Source organism: Hemiscyllium ocellatum, chromosome 19 (assembly GCF_020745735.1).
Source record: "Hemiscyllium ocellatum isolate sHemOce1 chromosome 19, sHemOce1.pat.X.cur, whole genome shotgun sequence".
Taxonomy (NCBI): domain Eukaryota; kingdom Metazoa; phylum Chordata; class Chondrichthyes; order Orectolobiformes; family Hemiscylliidae; genus Hemiscyllium; species Hemiscyllium ocellatum.
In genome coordinates, this window is record NC_083419.1 from 26,161,159 (window position 1) to 26,184,373 (window position 23,215).

General features: G+C 39.2%; 1 protein-coding gene across 1 annotated transcript in view; it reads right to left on the reverse strand.

Annotated features, from left to right (window-relative positions):
* The window catches only part of otogl (otogelin-like), a 206,216-nt gene that overhangs the window by 177,995 nt on the left and 5,006 nt on the right, over positions 1-23,215 (reverse strand). Inside the window, exons 5-11 of the mRNA XM_060840058.1 lie at positions 13,408-13,541; positions 9,584-9,690; positions 9,309-9,415; positions 7,881-8,006; positions 5,050-5,158; positions 4,740-4,786; positions 3,952-4,097 (exon numbers count right to left, since the gene is read on the reverse strand). Of these exons, the coding sequence (XP_060696041.1) occupies positions 3,952-4,097; positions 4,740-4,786; positions 5,050-5,158; positions 7,881-8,006; positions 9,309-9,415; positions 9,584-9,690; positions 13,408-13,541 (776 nt within the window). The remainder of the gene's footprint in view (positions 1-3,951; positions 4,098-4,739; positions 4,787-5,049; positions 5,159-7,880; positions 8,007-9,308; positions 9,416-9,583; positions 9,691-13,407; positions 13,542-23,215) is intronic.

Consider the following 23,215-nt stretch of genomic DNA (forward strand, 5'->3'; position numbering starts at 1 on the left):
TGCTTGTGCTCCCCACATGATGAGCACCCACCTACCACTATATTAATACAAGCGGTGACAGGGTGAGATAGGAACATGGAAGGGATTGCAACAAATAAAATACAATTTATATTGATGAGGTTTACAGGATCCCTAGCTTGCTAATGATGAAAGCTAACTGAAGTTCATTTTAAAATGTTGTCTGGATAACTGGAGGCATTGAGGAAATACCAGCATTCAATTGTTTTCAGTCCCAAAATTTAATGGTTGTTGCAATGTAATTCAAGGAAAGAAACAAAGGGCCCAATATGTAAGTAAACAATAAGGATAGTCCTCGGAATGATTAAGATAAATGAGGAGTCAGCATAGCTTTTTATGTGAGGGAAAACTTGATTATAATCTAAAATGTATCTGGTTAGAATTATATAGGTAGAGTTGAGAGAGTTGAATGAAAGAAAACATCTACAAACTAATAATATTTGCACTAGATCAATGGGAGTTATCAAACCAAGAACTTTGTGGTTGAAGAAGGGAAGAATATTTGAATTTTGCAGTTATTAATAATGACTCAAATTTACTGGACATAAATTAGGAAGTCAATTAAAGGGAGCAATAAGAGTTCTTGTTCTTGGAAACAACATTGGATTGCTGTATGAAGCACTTAATCAAGGAACTGGGCATCATTAGACCTCATATTAACTAGGAGATGATAGAGTGGGTCAGAGGCCGAACACACTTTCACAATAGCACAGTTGAGGTTAGCTTAATAATGGAAAAGAGAATGAGTACAATAGAAACATTCAACTTCAGAGCCAAGAAAAATAACCAGGGAAACAGAACACAAATTTCAGGGTGTGAAGAAATAGTATGACCCCATATAGACTTCTATTTAAACTTCTATTTCAGTGCTCTCCAATTTGTTTTTGCCACAATACTCCCAGTTAGAAGCTTAAAAATTGTAAAGCCAAAGCAGGCAGCCAGCAGGAAGATGATAACTTGTGAGAAGAGGGGAGGGGAATTGCCCACTGTTGCCTTAGAGTTCTCAATCCCAGTTGGAACCTGACTCCCACTTTAGGAATTCCTGTCCTCTTTAATGTATGAGAAAATCCAGATACTGGAAACCATGCGGTGAATCCTGTGTTTCTTTTAGCTGTGTTACTTCCATCGAGTTTCATGTAAGGGTTTTTCACTGAGAGGCCTGGTGAGATCTCTTGCCATATCTTACAAAAGCCACCTCATTATCTTGCCCCTATTGCATCCTCCCCGCCCCATTCTAACCTCATTCTATCACTCACAGAGCAACTCACCATTGCTGGGATATTCCAGAGTGAACCAGCATCCCTAACACTGGCATCAATTTTAAAGGGCCAGTGGGCACCCAGCCCGGCTCTGTCAGCCTGACATAGTGGACATGGGGAAATTAATACCCTTGCTTTTAGGCAAGGACCTGGAGGTCCTGCTGGAAGGAGTGGTGCAGATGGGGTCCACTACCAAAGAGGCAGACTATGTCCAAAATTGCCACTCAAGTTAAAGCAGTGTCAACCAGCTGGAGGAATGCACAGCAGTGAAGGTTAATGACTGTTTTCAATTTGCCTGTGTGAATACCACTATCATCTCTCTGATACCTCACACTCACTATCTCTGCCACTGTAACCATCTGATATCAAGGCTCATTTTCTACCATTTCCACTATTGCCTGCAACATCTTCCCCTCACTCACTGCAACTCAGCTCAACTCTGAACATCACTAACCAAACATGCCCTCATCGCTGCCTGCTCACTCCCTACCTCCTAGGAACACCTCCCTACCTGCAAGAAAACTAACACTTAAGCCACATGCTTTCATTTCCCTTAAATCTGAAGAAAACAGCCCAAAATATAGCAGAAAGACTCAAGATGAGCAGTTGGCTGCCAAAAATGCAGCTCTATCCCTCCACTTTTATGGGGAGGATCCTGACAGCGACCATTCTGACTGACCGTATCCAAGACTGTGTTCAAGACCCAGGACTGGTATTGAAGGCTGCCTTTGACTTAATATGCTGGGAACCCTTGACCGAAGACTATATCACTTGACATGACTGAGGACTGGTGACAACCATGACAAGCTTTATAGCTTTGTGTCTGCACTAAATGGGAAGTTTTTATCTGCAGGTACCTGCCCTGATTTCCATGCCTTGACTTAATTAAAGGTGCAGCAAGTTGTTCCAGCCAACAAGTTAGGCTTCACTGGACTTCTCACTTGATTCTGCCATATTTCTTGCCATAGCCCAGAGCCTCAAAGCCCCTACAAATTCTTCCCCATGTAACAAAGGGAGAAATAATTGGATGGAATTTGCTGGAGCCTGGTGAGTTAGACCTTTTCTTTCTTACACCAACCAAATTGATTTTGCTCTGTAGCTTTTTGGAAGCGGATACCTTCACAGTGAGGCCTTGATGGCAATGAGGTAACAATGTATCACCATAACATAAAAATTCCTTAACATTTAATTTTCTGTGGCAATATTAATGAACAACTAATGTTTAAAGCTAACAGCTTCCTGAAATGAATGAGGCAGTAAAGGCTACCTTGGCAAAGATAACTCCAGAACAATGTAAATTGTCCAGCAACATTTTGCAATTCATGATACAGCTTCCTTGCAATAAGTTCCTTAGAGATTTGCAAACTAATTGCTGTCACTTATTGATTTATACAGCAGTTTCTGACCAATTGTTTAACAGTCCAGATTCTATTCAATACTCTGAATGGAGTGAATACATCAAACACTATTTCTTTGACAGCACCACTTACTGTGAAATCAGGGGCCACAATTTAGAAATGGAAAGATATCCAAGCATTTTAGATTTAACAATTTTGTAAATGGGATGGGAATGTAACTCCATGGACTGGACAATGAAGATAGATAAAGTAGAAAATATTAGATGGACTTCCTAACCTATTTTGTTTTTTTAATTATCAACATTATCATTCTCAATCTGAAAAACAAAACTTCTCAGCATTAAGATAGATAAGGAATGAAATGTAGCTTGAATTTCATTGAATAAGAATTTACCTCTTTCATGACTCTGATTGAAATTGAAACTCTTAAATTGCTTGAACATTTTAACATCCTGCACAAAATTCCCTAAAATGTTTCAAACACAAGTGCATGAAACCAAAGAAATACTTAAAAATATCATGTTTCATTAGTCAAGACTAATTTCCCTTAGAATGAAATTATTCAATTAAAAATAAAATGAGATGCATGAAGGAGCCAGCAATTTTGATAATTACCAAATGACCAGATTATAGTGTTTCTGTCAAACCAGCGAAACTTCTGTAAAATGTACAGTACCGATAAAATAGAGTCATACAGCACAGAAACAGACCCTTCAGTCCAACTCATCCATGCCAACCAAGTTTCGCAAACTAAACTATTTCCATTTGCCTGCAATTAGCCCATATCCCTCTATTCATGTTCCTGTCCAATTTTTTTTTTAAATTTTATAACTATACCTGCATCTACCACTTCCTTTGGTAGCTAATTCCACATGTGAACCACTCTGTGTAATAACATCGCCCCTCAGGTCCCTTTTAAATCTTTCTCCTCTCACCTTAAAAACTTTGCCTGTAGTTTTGAATTCTCCTACCCTAGGGAAAAGAACTTTGCTATTCACCTTATTCATGCTCCTCATGATTTTATAAACCTCTATAAAGTCAGCCTTCAACCTCCTATGTGCAGTGAAAAAAGTTCTAGCTTATCCAGCCTCTCCTTATAACTCAACCCTCTAGTTCAATAGCATCCTTGTAAATGTTTTCTGCACCCTCTCCAATTTAATAATATCTTTCCTATAACAAGGCGACCAAAACTAGCTTCAAAGTTTTACTCACTCATTTTCTACAGTCAAAACCACACAGGTAATTTAAGAGTCAATAGGAATTTTAATCTTGCATTCTACGTTTTTCAATTAGAGGAAAAATTTTTATTCTGTTACCTGACCACAAGGCACATTCTGTAAAGTCACTGTGAACTTGTTACTCCTGTGGCTCTTTGCAAAGATGTATTGGCATGTGCCAAGAAATGTAAAAATCCGACCATCAAATGTAGTAAAATGCATGTCTCCTGTGACTGAGCATTCAGCTAAAAAGAAGGAGTATCTGTTACACATTTTAGGGAAATGTGAAGTTTTCCCGAACATAAAAAGAAAGAACTTGCATTCAAAGTTTCGTGTCCTCAGGAGATTCCAAATTGCCTCACAGCCAGTGATTAATTTTTGAGGTAATCACTGTTGTCAGGTAGCCAAATACAGCATCTAATTTGCACATGGCAAGGCCATAAAAAACAAATTAAATAAACTACCATTTGTTCAATTTGATTAAACATTGGCAGAAAATTGGAAGAAGTCCACTGCTCTTCTTCAAATAGTGCTATTGAATTCTTTATGTTTGTCTGTATGTAAAAATGAGCTTTCATATAATTTTCAATCTAACAGCTAGATCTTCTGATAATACAACAATTCCTTCACATTGTACTGAAGTGTCTAGATTAGCCATCAACATGTTTCAGAATGATATGTCAACCCCAACCTATCAAGTTTCAGTGAGAGTTTTACTATTTATTAGAAGTATTTAAGAAAGATCGATTTTCTTCATGGTGAAATTTGAATGCATATTTTAAATATGTCAATTGTTATCAATCTATTCAAATTAGGCAATCATTTCTTGAAACTAAACTATTATTGTGCTTAGCAGGTACACAAAATCTGACAACACAAACAGTTACCTGGACAATCATTGTCTGTACAGTTCCAAACACCGCCACTGCAAACGCTGCAAACATCAAACAAGCCAGTTATTGTTAACAGTTAAATAACATGCTTAACTTACAAAATATAAATATGTTGAACAATTTCATTAATTATTTAAATTAGGAAGAACAAAAAGTGTTTAATGACTGTAAAAATAATTAAGGATTTAATAAATCATCCAACTAATGCACAGTTAAGATGAAGTTGTTGTTGCTGTTTCTCATCTTAACTATTTCAGAATCTGCTTTTGGGGTCAGTAAGATAGTCTTCTATACAGAAACGTACCACATATTGCAGCCCTCTTGCAAATGAGATCCAATTGGATAGACTGTACCATGGTATATGCATGGGCAGGTCGACACAGATATGCAGGTTCCATTCTCCATGATAAGTCCTAACAAAATGAGAAATGTGTACACAAAATAATTCATGTTTCATCTTCTTTGTCAGTCAGCAGAGTGACACTTTTGGAAAATCTGCATGCCCGCATTTTCAACCACACTTTTATTCCTCCACAGATATAACAGCTGTCATTATTTGCATAAATGATTTTACAATTGTGTTCTACATTACATTAAATTTAATACTGTAATGAAATATATTCTGACTTTCAATGCTGGTACTGTACTCCTTGTAACAAGGCCATAGTTGAAAGGTTAGCTAGTTCCAACAATGTTTTCTCCTGATCAGTAGATGTTGAGTACTTTTATTTGGGCAGTGACAATTATTTCCAACTGGAAATGGTAGAAAATTCAACAAACCTAAACTACTTATAATTCACTGCAGGTCCATTAGTATTTGGAAGGGAAAATGATCTGGTGTTTTGATTCTCCAGTGACCACAACTGGCAAAGGGTAATTGTTTACTCTGGTGATTCCTCAGGTTTATTTGTATGTTGTCATATGGAAGATATGCTATGAATCAACACAATTGGACTGTGTTTTTAAGCAACTTCATTTAAATATGCCTTTAAATATACCCTGATATATTTAACAGTAATAACTAGATTAGACTTTAGACTTACAGTGTGGAAACAGGCCCTTCGGCCCAACAAGTCCACACCGACCCGCCGAAGCGAAACCCACCCATACCCCTACATTTACCCCTTACCTAACACTACGGGCAATTTAGCATGGCCAATTCACCTGACCCGCACATCTTTGGACTGTGGGAGGAAACCGGAGCACCCGGAGGAAACCCACGCAGACACGGGGAGAACGTGCAAACTCCACACAGTCAGTCGCCTGAGTCGGGAATTGAACCCGGGTCTCAGGCGCTGTGAGGCAGCAGTGCTAACCACTGTGCCACCGTGGCACAGTTGGAGCTTGATTGATATAACTAAAAATATATGTGGTGCTGGAAAAGCACAGCCAGTCAGGCAGCATCTGAAGAGCAGGAGAGTCAATGTTTCAAGCATTAGCCCTTCATCACATTCCTGATGAAGAACTTGTGCTCAAAATGTCGATTCTCCTGCTCTTTAGATGCTGCCTGAACAGTTGTGCTTTGCCACCACCATACTTTTTGACTCTGATCTCCGGCACCTGCAGTCCTCACTTTCTTCCTAAAAATATGGTCATCACAAAAATAAGCATTTTCAATCATAGTGTCAAATAAGTAGGTTTTAAAAATGTGAAGAACAATTCTCTAGTTATTTTGGGGAATGGTAGTCAATTTCTTAACCACTTTGAGTCAAATAAAATCAAAAACTTTGAAAACTTTCATCTTTGTGACTTTGTAGACAGAAGTTCCAGTTGACCTTTGGCGCCTCCTTGAGGACCTGAAAATTATCACCATTAGCAAAATTTCCCAATGGTAATTCTTCCATCTCAGGTCATGAACTGATTTGGGGCAGTGCCTACTTTTGACAGTACATTTGTCTAGATAACAAAAACTCAAATAACTTGAAATTCTGTAACATTTGCATTGGTCACACCAATTTTGGCAGAATTGCATAGAGAAAACAAGCATGGTGGCTCAGTGGTTAGCACTGCGGCCTTACAGCACCAGGAACCCAGGTTCAATTCCAGCTTTGGGTGACTGTCTGAGTGGAGTTTGCACGTTGTCCTCATAGGTATGCTCTAGTTTTGTCCCACAATCTAAAGATAGGCAAGATATCTAAATTGTCTATAGGGTTAGGTGCATTAGATGGGATAAATGTAGGAGGATCGGTGTGGCCTTTTAGGGCCAAATGGCCTGTTTCCACACTGTAGGTAATCTTACTGAGTGCAAACTCTATCCTAATGTAAATCTTCACCAACAATGTTTTTACAACTGAGTTAAAGATATTTGAATGTGAAGAGACTTAATATGAGGACAAATAATTATAATCATGATATGAAATGCCATGTTGGACTGGGGTGGACAAGTCAAAAATCACGCAACACCAGTTTATAGTCCAACAAGTTTATTTGGAAGCACTGCTCCTTCATGATGTGGCTAGTGGGCCAGGATCATAAGGCACAGAATTTATAGCAAAAGATCATAGTGTCATGCAACCAATACGATATATTGAACACACCTAAATTGCTGTTAAGTCTTTCATCTTTTAGAATGGGTTGCAGGCATTGATTCATTAATATGTAAATCCCAGACTTTTTCCAAGACACATTCCCAACATAACTTAAGGTTTTATTAAAAAAGGTGACATCTCAACTCAGACAATGCATTAAAGGTATGAGGTTAGAGTCTGTCTGTATTCCGATCTCGAGTCAGACTGGTTCTATTTGCAAAATAGGAATTTATGAAATGTCACATGGACTAACTGCCTGCAGGTTGTATGTTTTTTTAAAAATATAGAATGTATCTGCAAATACAAATTCACCCTTTAGACTTATGTATGTGTGCATGTGAGGGAGATAGAGAGAATGTGTGTGTGTGTGTGTGTGTGTGTGTGTGTGTGTGTGTGTGTGTGTGTGTGTTTAGATTAGATTCCCTACAGTATGGAAACAGGCCCTTCACCCCAAGAATCCACACTAACCTGCATCTCACATCTCATTTGACATATGTTCTCCTATGTCTACAGCTTTGCATCTGAGTTAGGGAATGGTGCACACAAACCAGAAATCCAGACACTTTTCTTTCACTGGATATTTACCAAAGTGATGAAATTGCCTTACCATCTGGACAGTAACAACCATCTAGGCAGTGCAGGCTACTCCCCAAGCATTCCTTTTCAAATGTGCAAGTGGGTGGGCAGCAACTAATACAGTCACGGTGAACAAAGCTATCTTCACACTGATCAGCTGAAATATAGCACAAAATCATCTCAAAACCTTTGATGCAATACAGTTTTAATACATAAAATATAAACTTGCTAAATATGATAATGTGGCTCAACCTGCATCAATCCATATTACTGTATTGCAAAAACATCCTACCAGCTATGTGAGGCATTAAAATGATCCACAGATTTTCCAGCGTTTCTCCTTTCGATATGAAGGGACACTCCCTTTATGATATACGTTCTATCTTTATGAACGTAAAATAATAGTTTATGCTATGAGAGCATTAAGTTCATTCTATGCAGGTCCAAGTGGAGAAGATGATCTCCAAATCTGGAGTCGAGATGATTCATAATATTGTTGAAATGGCAGAACACTTTGAATGATGAAAATTGAGATGTAACCATTAAAGGTGTTAAGAAACACATTAACCTTTCAAAACAAATCATAATCAAATGGAGAAACTGCCATCTTTTTCTGGTCTGGCCTACATGTAATGCCAGACCCATCAGTGGTTGACTCTTAACTGCCCTTTGGGCAATTAGAGATGGGCAATAAATGCTGGCCTAGCCAGTCCCAATGACGTCGTCACTCCATGAATGAATAAAAAAGGAGTGCCCTGCAAAATAAATCACTTTATACCAATATATTTTATAATTTATAAGAAAAACATTATCTATGATCATTAGACCCAAATATTAGTGTCAGTCTGTTCTCAGATCCATTCTGGGATTATTTGGCCAGTCCATGTTCAAACTGAGCAGCCAGAAAACTGATAGAAGTTTGTCCTCAAGCCAAATTCATTGGCAGCTCACCCAAGAGAACATATTAATGTGGAGCCATCTACCTTGCGTAAGTCAGTAGGGGGACTGGAGTGGGCTGCATGGTGACAATCATTCACAGCTGCTGCTGAGGATTTTAGAGGTATGTCTATCCAGCTCATCACTACTTTGCTGATAGGAACTTTCAAAATGCAGTCAGTCCTAATTTATACATTTCAAAAATTCTAATGCTGGTTTTAGACATCCAAAACAAAGACTTCACAAATATGGACCAAACAAGTATACAGATTGACCAAAACCATCTAATTGCTAAACAGATCCATTGTTATGCTTGAGAAATTTACAATAACTTAGATAATATTAAAAATATATGCAAAATCTGCTCTCCTCTTAACATTCAAGTCTTTACAAATTAACATAAGTAAATATTTCTGCAAAATAATTCAGAATTATGTATTTTGTTTAATGGTTTCTGGTAATGTATTAGTGTACCTTAATATTTCAAAACAGTAAGTTTAATAACAGCAAGTACGAAACTTACTACAAGTAGGAAAATCATCTCTCCAATCCATTAAAGGGTAGCCTGCATGAGAGCATGCCCTGGCGTACTCTGTAATTGCACGACAATGTGTTTCACTGTCGTCCATCCTGTTTCACAGAATAATACATTTATTTGCCATAACTTTTTTTATGTCAGTCAAACAAATTAGTTTTTAATATTCACTAATAAGACATTTTTTTCTTATGCAACAGGTAGAATTTTTAATAGTTTACTGAGAAAAGAGTAATCTAATGAGTTGTGAATTTAATACTTACATGCACAGATCATTGATACAACTGGCAATATAGGGATTAGGCTGAACGTATTCACGACAGGTAAAGAAGGGAAACCCCATTAGAACTTCACACTTTGCAATGATATCCTAAAATAAATTTTAAAAATAAACACTGAATGAAAGTTCAGTATTAATTTCTAAAGCAAATCTACAAAATTAATACATCATGCAATAATTTCCATAGTACTTAGCTTAAAGAATAGGTTGACAAACTTACTGGAATGTCAAAATGCAACTCTAGGTGATAAAATGTAAAATAAGTCAGCATCCATGACTAAACTTCTTTCTAATCTTGTTGCTTTACTTAATTTATCTGTTTAAAACTAACAGAATTTTATTTTATAAGCTATTTTCTATCTGCACAATATGTAGACCACCACCACTATGTTCATTTCTGTGCTTATCAAGCAGCATCCTTCTTTCCGATGATTGCACAAGTTGAAATAAAAGTATTTAGGAGTGAAATCAAACAGACATTTTCACACAAATTGAAAGACAAGAACACACTTTCTCAAACGTCTGAGATTGTTGGATTAATTAGAATTTTCAAGGTCCAATTGTACAGTTTTAGAAGAATATATTAAAACATATCAAACAAAGAGAGATGAAAAAGATCAGCTATGATCTATTTCAGTGACAGAATAAGTTCAAAAGATTCAGTAGCCTCGTACATTTTCTATATTTCTTAGCCTTCCCTGTTATCATAGGTATAACCACAGTATCTGTATTTTCTCATAGCTTCCTGTGCTTGATATCATCCCAGTACATCTACATCCTACTTCCTGTATTTTTTTTATATATATAATTGGTGCCCAAAACTGTGTCGCATTTTCAATTTACATTCACTTGTAAATTTTTAAAAGTACAGACAAAAGAACTTCTCATGAAACCAAATTGGATTAACCAATTAACTTAAAAAAACCACATAATTTTATGAATATCTTTCAAAATCGTTCAAACTCTTGTCAAGATATTTTATAATTTATGAGGGAAAATAATCTGGAAAATAAACTCAAATATTACCATAGTCTGTGTCAATTCTTGGAACCAGGCTAGATGTCATTCAACCAGCGCATGTCAAACCAAGAGGTCCAAGCACCAAGGGGTCTTAGGCTATATCCACAGCCTGTTCATCTAAATAAAGACATCAATGTAGAGCCCTCTGCCTCACTGAAAGTTACTGAAGAGGGATTGGTTTCAACAACATCACAAAGTCCAATCATAACCAAGCTTAAAATAACCTGAAGGAACTGTGAGTGTTGCAAATCAGAAACAAAAACAGAAGTTGTTGGAAAACCTCAGCAAGTCTGGCAGTATCTGTGAAGAGAAATCAAAGTTAACACTTTGGGTCCAGTCACCCTTCCTCAGAAAGAAGAGGTCTGAGGAAGGCTCACTGCACCCAAAATGTTAACTTTGATTTCTCCTCACAGATGCTATCAGACCTGCTGAGGTTTTCCAGCAACTTCTGTTTTTGTTCCAAAAATAACCTGCCCAGTTCATCATCAGTTGATTCATTGTTTAGATGCTTTTACAGGCTGTGTGTCCTTAATTTGGTGTGGAATGTCTCTTTTGGGGTGTCCTGAACTAAAAGTTCAACAATTTTAGTTGTTTGCCAAACACTGTGGTTCTTGAGTCTGAATCTGTAAAATATCTACAGTAGTCAGAAATCACAAGACACCAGGTTATAGTCCAACAAGTATATGTACAATCACAAGCTTTTGGAGCACTGCTCCTTCGTCACTTCACTTGACGAAGGAGCAATGTTCTGAAAGCTTGTGATTTTAAATAAACATATTCGACTATAACCTGGTATCATGTAACTTCTGACTTTGTCACCCCAGTCCAAAACTGGCATTTCCAGATCATATTTATAGTCAAGAGACTATTTTCCCTATGTGTCACTTCAAAGGGTTTGTTCCATTGACAAAACAAATGAGTAGTAGTTTAGAAATAGAGAACTTGAATATTGCTGAATAAACACATTTTGTCAAAGTTACTTTCTTGCACTCATCGAGACTGTTTGCAGAATACAACTTCATGGGAAAAGCAAACATTCATATGCTGATTGTCTGGCAAGTGCACTCTGGTAGGTAGATACATTGCCATGAAAAATCTATTCATTAACGATGGCTGACAGAAGCCAGGTTCTGTTAAATTTTAAAACGAGTAGAGGTTTACTTTCAAGAATAAGGATTTTGCCCTGAGAATGCATCAGTGAATGGATGTCATTTACTTTTACTGAGTTGAATCAGATACAGGGCCCTATGCATTACTGTATTTCAAGATGTGAAAGTGCACCATACTGCAGGCCCAACTGACAATGCTAAATTGCTGTCAGAGTACTTCCTTACCCATTCAAGATTATCCAAAACATTTGTCCAATTTCTAAATCAAACCTAATGCTAGACACTGTGCTGCAAGTTTTAGAAACACAGGCTAGTTGAGTATAGTCAGTACCTTGCTCATTGTGGACAGTTGAAGGGATATGCTGTTTGATATGATCTGCAGCACTTGGGGTGTATAGAGTACATACCTGGTATCACACCAGCACTGAAATTCATATATCACATTATTCATTTGTATAAATAGAACAGGATTTTTTTTGGGCTGGAGGCAGCATCTTGTTATTGACTAACACCATTCATGTTGCTACTGCATGAGAGTAGTGTGAAACAGCTAGCCTCGCTTCTTACTCAATGTTGTGATGCCCTTCCAGAGTAATCTGAGGCAGACTGAGCACATTTTAGGACCTTCCATAAATTTGTGCAATATATATTGAGAAATTATTTTATCTGGGCAACCATTGTCTTTGACATGTCCTATTTCAATATCAAGTTTGCACTGTGAATGAATTACTCAGGCTGCATGCTGATGTCATGCCAGGTATGCAAGCAATACATCCAAAAGTCTGGCAGACTGCATCGAATAACATGTCTCTTCAGCTTTTCACAATAAGCAAAGTGTTGACTGTAATCAATCAGCCAATCCTGTAAAACTCACAACATAGTGTTTAGCATTAGATGTGACTCCTCAATTGGACAGTATTTGATAGATAATCCTGAATATGCAAGAAATTACATTGACAACCAATTTAGGATTGTCAGTCCACCTTACAGTGTGCACACTTGTACATACTGGTAGCTGTATGCATTAATATACAGAGCGCTGTTCTTGGCAAACAGGAAGAATATCTATACATGCAATACCTGTTTCAACTCAGTAAAATAGGTGATAACATATGCTGGTTCATTTCTCATGGCCTGTCCGACCAGAGCTTATCAGTTTGTTTAAAATTCAACAAAACCTGCCTGATAATTGTCAATCAGCATTATGTCAATGCCTCTACCAATCAGAACCCACTGCCAAATAACCAGTACTCTCATGGAATGTAAATGTTGGTATCTCCCATGAATGTGCATTCTTGCGAAATGCCCTGATGAAATGAAAACAAAACATATCCATTGTCAGCAATACAAAGGATCAGAAGTTAAAATTAGATTATATTCATCTATTCGTAAGTATATTATACATCCAAAAATATAGTTCTTGGCCAGGCAATACCACAGTAATAAGACTTTAGTTAACCATCTTTTTTACCTCATAAATATTTGAAGTACACCATTGACACATAGTAATTGCCATGTTTATTCGCAGTCACTATAATACAAAAACTTGTGGAAATGTTTTGAGCTGTATCAAAATGATAATGGCCACACAAACAGACACTTTACATTTATCTAATTATATTAAAATCACAATTTTGTAAATCTATCAAATTGTCACCAATACAGTAATTTAGCAGACACTAACATTAATCATTGCTCCTTTGCCTCGACATGGACTGTGGAAGTCAAGCAAAACAGATGCACAAGGGGCATCAGAAGGAGACTGTGACATCCAGCTATTTCCAAAGATTGCAACATCTTCAGTCAGCATGCCTGAAAAAGTCAATACAATAGCATTAGCTTAATTCACCGGCTTACAAACCTCCCTGTGTGAGGGACCTTCTGTAAATAAACATACAAACATACATACACATGTGGAGCAGAAATAAACCATTCATCTCCTTCAGGCTGCATCACCATTTGATTAAATCACAGATGATTTGATTGTGGTTTCTACTTTCTTGACTATTCACTATATCCTTTGATTCCCCTGTCAGTCAAGAACCTATCTACTTCCAAGTTAAAAATGCTTAATCTACTTCCACAGACTAACAATCGTCTGAGAGAAAAAGAATTCTCCTTGACTCTGTCTTAAATGGACTACCTCCAATTTTTAAAATCTGCCTCCTACTACTAAGCTCTCCAGAACAAGATACATCCTTGCAGGATTCACACTTTATATCCCCTTAGGATTTTCTATGTTTCAAGAAGACCATTCTTCATTTTCAAACTCCAATAGGTATGCATACTTGGAAATAAAGTATGAAATAACTTTCTGATGTGTAGGTATAACTAAAAATAATTGCATTAATATGTAGCACTAGAACCACTGTGCCAATGAGTCAACAAACAGAAAACAAAAATAACCATGAGCAGCAATCGAATGACAAGATTAAGATCTGTGGACCACAGTTTGAAACTTTCTGCATTCAGTTAATATGCTGCCAGTGTTGTTATTGTAGCTGAACATGTAAAGCGCTGTGAATATCCAAGCACATAAAAGTTATTTATCTTCTTCAAGAAAATCAACCTTATAGAAACAAAACTTGATATTTATCTGAAACTAATTTCCTAACTAATTTTTTAAAATACTATAAGTGACTTCTACATTTGTTTTCCAAGGTTTATATATTTATATTTATCAGAATATAAAAGGAGCAAAGCTAGTCTGCTGGATTTGCTTTCAAGATTGGAATCCAAAGTAGGATCATAAAGTGCTCTGGTGTTACGACACTCCAAGCACTCATCCATGTATCTTTTAAATTTTGTGAGGTTTCTCATCTCACCTACTTTCCCAAACAATGCATTCCAGACCCCTACCACTTTCTAGGTTTCTTGAAAACCCCTCTAAACCTCCTGTTTTTAATTTTACAATCATGCCCCCTTGTTATTCACTCTGCAACTAAGGGGGACAGCTGCCTTCTATTCACCTTGTCATGTCCCTCATAACATTGTACTCCCCCGTCAACCTCTGTTCTGAAAATAATGTCAAATTTTATCCAACCTCTCTTCCTAGCTAAAATGCTCATTCCCAGGCAACATCCTGGTGAATCTGCTCTGTACCCCCTCCAATCATATCCTTCCGATAACATGGTGATCAGAACTGCACAGATACTCCAGCTGCAGTGTAACCAAAGTTCTGTACCATTCCAAATGACCATTCTGCTCTTATATTCATTGTAAAGACTGATGAAGGCAAGCATCCCATATGCCTTCATTATTACCCTAGTAATCTGATCTGTTGCCTTCAGAGGTCTGCGTGCAAGCACCTCAGATCCCTATTGTTCATCTGAGCTTCCTAGAGTCTTGTATGGCCTTGTTTTGATCCTTTGTCCAAAGTGCACCACTTCACATTAATCAGAATTAAATTCCATCTGCCCAATCAGTTTATATTCTCCTGTAACCTGATACCTTTGTCTTCACAGTCAACCATCTGACTAGTCTTTGTGTCATCCACAAGCTTATTTAACATCCCCCTTACACTCCCATTGACATGCTTGTGTAGATCCCAAACAATAAGGGACCCAGCACAGATCCCTGTGCTACACCACTGCACACCGGATTCCAGGTGCACAAACAGCCTTCTGTACCACAATTCCCTGTCTCCTATCACTAATCTAATTTTGGATCCATCGTGCCACATTATCCTGGATCCCATGAGCTTTTGCCTTCTTCTGCTCTTACCTTCTTATTTGATAAGATCATGGCTCATCTGGATATAGCTTTACCTTCCTATCTAATCCCTTTGACTTCCTTGTTAATAAAGAATCCATCTTCCTTCATCTCAATCAAACTGTTTACACTACTCTGTAGAGAATAATTCTACCAACAACCTTCTGAGGGAATAAAAATCTCATCTCTATCTTATATATGCAACCCCTTATTTTTAAACATTGTTCCCCAGTTCTAATCTTTTACACAAGGGTAAATATACTTTCTGCATCCACCCTGTCAAACCCCTCAGGGATTATTTTTCCATTCCCTCAATTCCACTGGATGCACGACCAATTAGAATTAGAATTCCTACAGTGTAGAAACAGGCCCTTCAGCCCAGCAAGTCCACTGACCCACCGAAGAGTAACTCACCCAGACCCATTCCCCTATTAGTCTACGTTTCCCCATGACTAATGCCAGGAATAGGGAGATAATGGACTTGAATGTGTGGCTGGGGAATTGGTGCAGGAAGCAAGGATTTAAATTCTTGGATCACTGGAGTATATTTTGTGGTAAGCATAAATTATACAAAAGAGACAGTTTGCACTTTAATAGGTTGGGGATCAGCATTCTGGCAGACAGGTTTGCTACTGCAACACAGCTGCGTTTAAACTAAATAGCGTGGGGGGGAGGGGACAAACTGGAAGTTTAAGAAAGAAATTGAAGGGAAAGTTAGAACAAGGGAAGTCAAGAAAGACAACAGTATCAATGAAGCAGAAAACTCAAAAAGGGATCATGCCATAAGGTTGAGTGAAATAGGGGTTGATAGGAAGGGTGAGGGCAGTAACAAATTAAAAATGCTATATATGAATACACGAAGTATTAGAAATAAGGTGGAGCTTGAGGCTCTTTTAGAAATTGTCAGCTACGATATTGTGGGGATAACTGAGACATGGCTTCAAGTGGACAGGGCCTAGGAAATGAATATTCAAGGCTATACGTGCTACCGTAAGGACAGACTGATGGGCAGAGGGGGTGGGGTGGCCCTGTTGGTAAAGGATGATATTTAGTCCCTTGCGCGGGGAGACCTAGAATCAGGGCACGTAGAGTCAGTATGGATAGAGCTGAGAAAATCTAAGGGTAGAAAGACCCTCTTAGGAGTTATCTACAGGATCCGAAATAGTAGTATGGATGTAGGGTGTAAGTTGAATAAGGAGTGGAAATTGGCCTGTCGCAAAGATATTACTACAGTTGTTATGGGGGATTTCAACATGCAGGTAGACTGGGAGAATCAGGATGGCATTGGACCTCAAGAAAAAGACTTTGTGGAGTACCTCCGAGATGGACTGTTAGAATAGCTAGTGCTGGAGCCTACCAGGGAGAAGGCAATTCTGGATCTGGTGTTGTGCAATGAACCAGAATTGATCAGGGACCTCGAAGTGAAGGAGCCATTAGGAGTTAGTGACCATAATACAAAAATGTTCAATCTGCAATTTGAAAGGGAGAGGGTACAATCGATAGTGACAATATTTCAGTTGAATAAAGGGAACAATGGAGCTATGAGGGAGGAGCTGGCCAAAGTTCAATGGTGCAAAACCTTAGCAGGGATGACAGTGGAGGAACAATGGCAGATATTTCTGGGTATAATGCAGAAGATGCAGGATCAGTTCATTCCAAAAAGGAAGAAAGATCCTATGAGAAGGCTGGGGTGGCCGTGGCTGACGAGGGAAGTTAAGAAACATATAAAGTCAAAAGAGAAAAAGTATAACATAGCAAAGATGAGTGGGAAAACAGAAGACTGGGAAGCTTTTAAAGAGCAACAGAGGACTACTAAGAAGGAAATACGCAAAGAAAAAAATGAGGTACAAAGGTAAACTGGCCAAAAATATAAAGGAGGATAGTAAAAGCTTTTTTAGGTATGTGAAAGGGAAAAAAAATGGTTAAGACTAAAATTGGGCCCTTGAAGACAGGAACAAAGAAATGGCAGAAGAGTTGAATTGGTATTTCAGATCTGTGTTCACTGGGGAAGACATAAGAAATCTCCCAGAGGTAACAGTGGCTGAAGGACCTGAACTGAAGGGAATTTATATTTGCCAGGAATTGGTGTTGAAGAGACTGTTAGGTCTGAAGGCTGATAAGTCCCTGGGGCCTGATGGTCTACATCCCAGGGTACTGAAGGAGGTGGCTCAGGAAATCGTGGATGCGTTGGTGATTATTTTCCAGAGTTCATTAGATTCAGGATCAGTTCCTGCGGATTGGAGGGTGGCTAATGTTGTACCACTTTTTAAGAAAGGAGCGAGAGAGAAAGCAGGGAATTATAGACCAGTTAGTCTGACCTCAGTGGTGGGAAAGATGCTGGAGTCTATTATAAAGGATGAAATTACGACACATCTGGATAGCAGTAACAGGATAGGACGGAGTCAGCATGGATTTATAAAGGGGAAATCATGCTTGACTAATCTTCTGGAATTTTTTGAGGATGTAACTCTGAAGATGGACAAGGGAGATCCAGTAGATGTAGTGTACCTGGACTTTCAGACAGCCTTTGACAAAGTCCCACATAGGAGGTTAGGTGAGCAAAATTAGGGAGCATGGTATTGGGGCAAAGTACTGACTTGGATTGAAAATTGGTTGGCTGACAGGAAACAAAGAGTAGTGATAAACGGCTCCCATTCGGAATGGCAGGCAGTGACCAGTGGGGTACCGCAGGGACCGCAGCTTTTTACAATATATATTAATGATATAGAAGATGATATTAATTGTAACATTAGCAAATTTGCCGATGATACAAAGCTGGGTGGCAGGGTGAAATGTGAGGAGGATGTTAGGAGATTACAGGGTGACCTGGTCAGGTTAGGTGAGTGGACAGATGCATGGCAGATGCAGTTTAATGTGGATAAATGTATGATTATCCACTTTGGTGGCAAGGACAGGAAGGCAGATTACTACCTAAATGGAGTCAAATTAGGTAAAGGGCAGTACAAAGAGATCTGGGTGTTCTTGTACACCAGTCAATGAAGGCAAGCATGCAGGTACAGCAGCTAGTGAAGAAAGCTAATAGCATGCTGGCCTTCATAACAAGAGGGATTGAGTATAGAAGCAAAGAGGTTCTTCTGCAGCTGTACAGGGCCCTGGTGAGACCGCACCTGAAATATTGTGTGCAGTTCTGGTCTCCAAATTTGAGGAAAGTCATTCTGGCTATTGAAGGAGCGCAGCGTAGGTTCACGAGGTCAATTCCTGGAATGGCAGGACTATTTTATGTTGAAAGGTTGGAGCAACTGGGCTTGTATACCCTTGGGTTTAGAAGACTGAGAGGGGATCTGATTGAGACGTATAAGATTATTAAAGGATTGGACACTCTGGAGGCAGGAAACATGTTTCCGCTGATGGGTAAGTCCCAAACCAGAGGACACAGCTTAAAAACATGGGGTAGGCCATTTAGGACATAGATGAGGAGAAACTTCTTCACCCAGAGAGTTGTGGGTGTGTGGAATGCTCTGCTCCAGAAAGCAGTGGAGGCCCAGTCTCTGAATTCATTTAAGAAAGAGTTGGATAGAGCTCTCAGGGATAGTGGAATCAAGGGTTATGGAGATAAGGCAAGAACAGGATACTGATTGAGGATGATCAGCCATGATCATAATGAATGGTGGTGCAGGCTCGAAGGGCAGAATGGCCTACTCCTGCACCTATTGTCTATTGTCTATTATCTCACCTACATATCCCTGAATACTATGGGCAAGTTAGCATGGTCAGTTCACCCAACTGCACATCTTTGGATTGTGGGAGGAAAGTGGAGCATCCGGAGGGGAACCACGGGGAGAATGTGCAAACTCCACACAGAGAGTCGCCCAAGGTTGGAATCGAACCCAGGTCGCTGGTGCTGTGAGGCAAAAGTGCTAACCACTGACCCACTGTTCTGCCTCAATCTGTGCAACATTTCTTCATAAAATAATCCTCTCATCACAGGAATAAGTCAAGCAAAATTTCTCTGGACTGTTTCTAATGCAATTATATCCTTTCTGAGTAAGGACATCAAAACTAGACACAGTGTTCTAGATGAAGCCGCACTCATCCCCTGTACAAATCGAACAAACCATCACTTCTTTGTATTTCATTCCCCTTGCAATAAGTGACAACAAACCATTAGGCTTCCTAACATTTGCTGTGCCCATAAACTAACTTTATGTAATTCTTATCAGGCAGGTGGTGGCAATGTTGCTGAACTTGTAATTGACAAAACCAGATTAATGTTCTGGGGTTGAATTCCACCATGTCCAGATAGTTACGTTTGAGTACAATAAAAGTCTGGAATTCTGAACTGTTCTAATGGCAACTATATATATAATCATTGTCATCAAAGAAATCTGGTTGACTGCTGTGTCGTCTTTAGCCGGACTGGTCTACATGTGACTCCAACCCACAGGAATGGGCTCTCAATTATCCTTTGTAAATATCTGTAGACACTCCCAATGGCTGCTTTTATATTTCTAGCTAGCTTTTCCTTGTACTATAATTTTTCCCTTATTATCTGGTTAGTCACAGAGTCATAAAGATATACAGCAAGGAGATAGACCCTTTGGTCCAATTCATCCATGCTGACCAGATATCCTAATTTAATCTAGTTCCATTTGCCAGCACTTGGTCAAAATCCTCTAAACCCTCTATTCATATACCCATCCAGTTGTCTTTTAAATGTTGCAGTTGTACTAGCCTCCACCACTTCCTCTAGCAGCTCATTCCATTCATACACCACCCTCTGTGTGAAAGCGTTGCCCCTTAGGTCCCTTTTAAATCTTTCCTCTCTCACCCTAAACCTATGCCCTCTAGTTCTGGACTACCCCAACCTCAGGGAAAAGACCTTGTCTATTTACCCTATCCATGCCCCTCATGATTTTATAAGCCTTTATAAGGTCACCCCTCAGCCTATGACACTCCAGGGTAAAACAGCCCCAGCGTATTCAGCCTCTGGCTATAGATGAAACCCCCCACCCCAGCAACAACCTTCTAAATGTTTTCTGAACACTTTCAAGTATTACAACATCCTTCATATAGGAGGGAGACCAGAATTGCACACAAATTCCTAAAGTGGCCTAACCAATGGCCTGTACAGCCACAATATGACCTCCTAACTCCTGCACTCAATGGACTGACCAATAAAGGCAAGCATACTAAATGCCTTCTTCATTATCCTATCTACCTGAGACTCCACTTTCAAGGAACTATGAACCTGCATTCCAAGGTCTCATTGTTCGGCAACACTCCCCAGCACCTTACTATTAAGTGTATAACTCCTGCCCTGATTTGCCTTTCCAAAATGCAAATTAAACTCTAAATTAAACTCCATCTGCCGCTCCTCAGCCCATTGGCCCATCTGATCAAAATCCCATTGTACTCTGAGGTAACCTTCTTCACTGTCCACCAGCCCTCCAATTTTGGTGTTATCCGCAAACATACTAATGATACCTCCAATGTTCACATCTAAATCAGTTATATAAATGACGAGAAGCAGTGGACCCAGCAACGATCCTTATAGCACACCACTGGTCACAGGCGTCCAGTCTGAAAAGCAACCCTCCAGCGCCACCTTCTGTCTTCTATCTGAATGCTTAGTTCTCTCTGTATTCCATATGACCTAATCTTTTTAACCAGTCTACCATAAGGAACCTTATTGATCGCCCTGCTAATGTCTATGTAGATTAAATCCACTGCTCTGCCCTCATCAATGCTCTTCGTTACCTCTTCAAAAGACTCAGTCAAAATAGTGAGACATGATTTCCTATGCACAAAGCCATGTCGATTATCCCTAAATCAATCCTTGCCTTTCCAAACACATGTAAATCCTGTCCCTCCAACAACTTGCCACCACGGATGTCAGGCTCACTGGTCTCTCATTCCCTAGCTTTTCCTTAGCACTTTTCTTAAATAGTGGCATCATATTAGCCAAATTCCAGTCTTCGGGCACCTCACCTGTGATTATCAAGGACACAAATATCTCAGCAAGGGGACCAGTGATCACATCCCTTGCTTCCACAGAGTTCTAGGGTACATCTGATCAGATCCTGGGGATTTATCCACCTTTATGTGTTTTAAGACACCTAGCAACTCTTCTTCTGTAATATGGACATTTTTCAAGATGTCACCATCTATTTCCCCACATCCTGTAAAATACTCGGTTGGTATCTTCCCCTGTCTCCTACGGTGCACACATAGGCTGCCTTGCTGATCTTTGAGAGGTCCTATTTTCTTCCTAGTTACCCTTTTGTCCTTAATGTTTTTATAAAATCCTTTGGATTCTCCTTAACTTTATTTGTCAAGGCTACCTCAAGTTCCCTTTTTTCCCTCCTGATTCCCCTCTTAGTATACTCCTACTGCCTTCATATTCTACTAAGGATTCACTCAATCTCTCCTGTCTATACATTTTTTCTTAACACAAAACCTCAATTTCTCTAGTCATTCCGTATGCCTATCAGCCTTTCCTTTCACCCTAACAGCAATATACTGTCTCTAGTCTCTTTTCAAGCAATAAGACTATGGTATTTTTTGGGTCTGCGGATTGTTAAAGTGCAAAAATGGCTTTTAGTAGAGGAATGTGCTCTTCTTGTCAGATGTGGGAGATTAGGGAGAATTTCCATGTTACTGATGACTACGTCTGCAGTAAGTGTGTTTGGTTGCGACTCCTGTCAGATCATATGGATTGGTTGGAGTGGCAGTTACAGGCAGTAAGGAATTTACAGGAGTTAGCAGGTGTAATGCATTGCAGTTATAGGAAGGGAGAAACACTGCAGATACAGTCAGGTAGATGAGTTACCACCAGGAAAGGAAGGAGAGGGTGGCAGGTAATGCAGGAGTCTCCTATGGTTATCCCCATCTCAAACAAGGTGATGAACTCTCAGGGGAATGTAGCATGTACAGCTAAGTTTCTGGTACTGAGACTGACTCTAATGTAACAAGGCGTACATCAGGTTCCAAGCAATCAATTATGATCAGGGTTCTCTAGTCAGAGGCACAGGCAGACAGAAATAAGAATGGTGTGTTGTGTCCCTGGTGCCAGGATCAAGGATATCTTGAAGAGAGTGCAGAATATTCTCAAAGGGGAGTGGGACCAGCAGCAGGATACAATAAGGAAAATTGAGATTCTGAAGGGAGGATATAGAAAATTGGGCAGGAATTTGAAAAGGAGGTCCTTGAGTGGAATAATATTTGGATTGTTCCCGATGCTACAAGCTAGTGAGGACAGAGCAGAGGAATGGATGGCTGAGGAGCTGGTGCAGGAGAGAAAGGTTCACGTTTTTGGATCTTCAGAATTTCTTCTGGAGTAGAAGAATAGATTGCACCTGAATTGGAAGGAGACTGAGATACTGGCAGGGAGATTTGCTAAAGCTGTTCAGGAAGATTTAAACTAGTAAGGTGGCAGGGTGAGATCCAGGCAGATAGTGAGGAAAGAGATCAGTCTGAGACATATGTGAAAAGGAGCAAGTCAAGCAGTCAGATCAGGCAGGAACAAAGCAGAGAATGAAGTAGGACTGATAAATTAAACTGCATTTATTTCAATGTAAGAGGCCTAACAGGGAAGGCAGATGAACTCAGGGCATAGTTAGGAACATGGGACTGGGATATCATAGCGATTACAGAGACGTGACCCAGGGATGGACAGGACTGGCAGCTTAATATTCAAGGATACAAATGCTACGGGACGGATAGAAAGAGGGGCAAACGGAGATGGTGAGTGGTGTTTTTGATAAGGGATAACATTACAGCTGTGCTTAGGGAAGTTATTCCTGGAAATACATCCA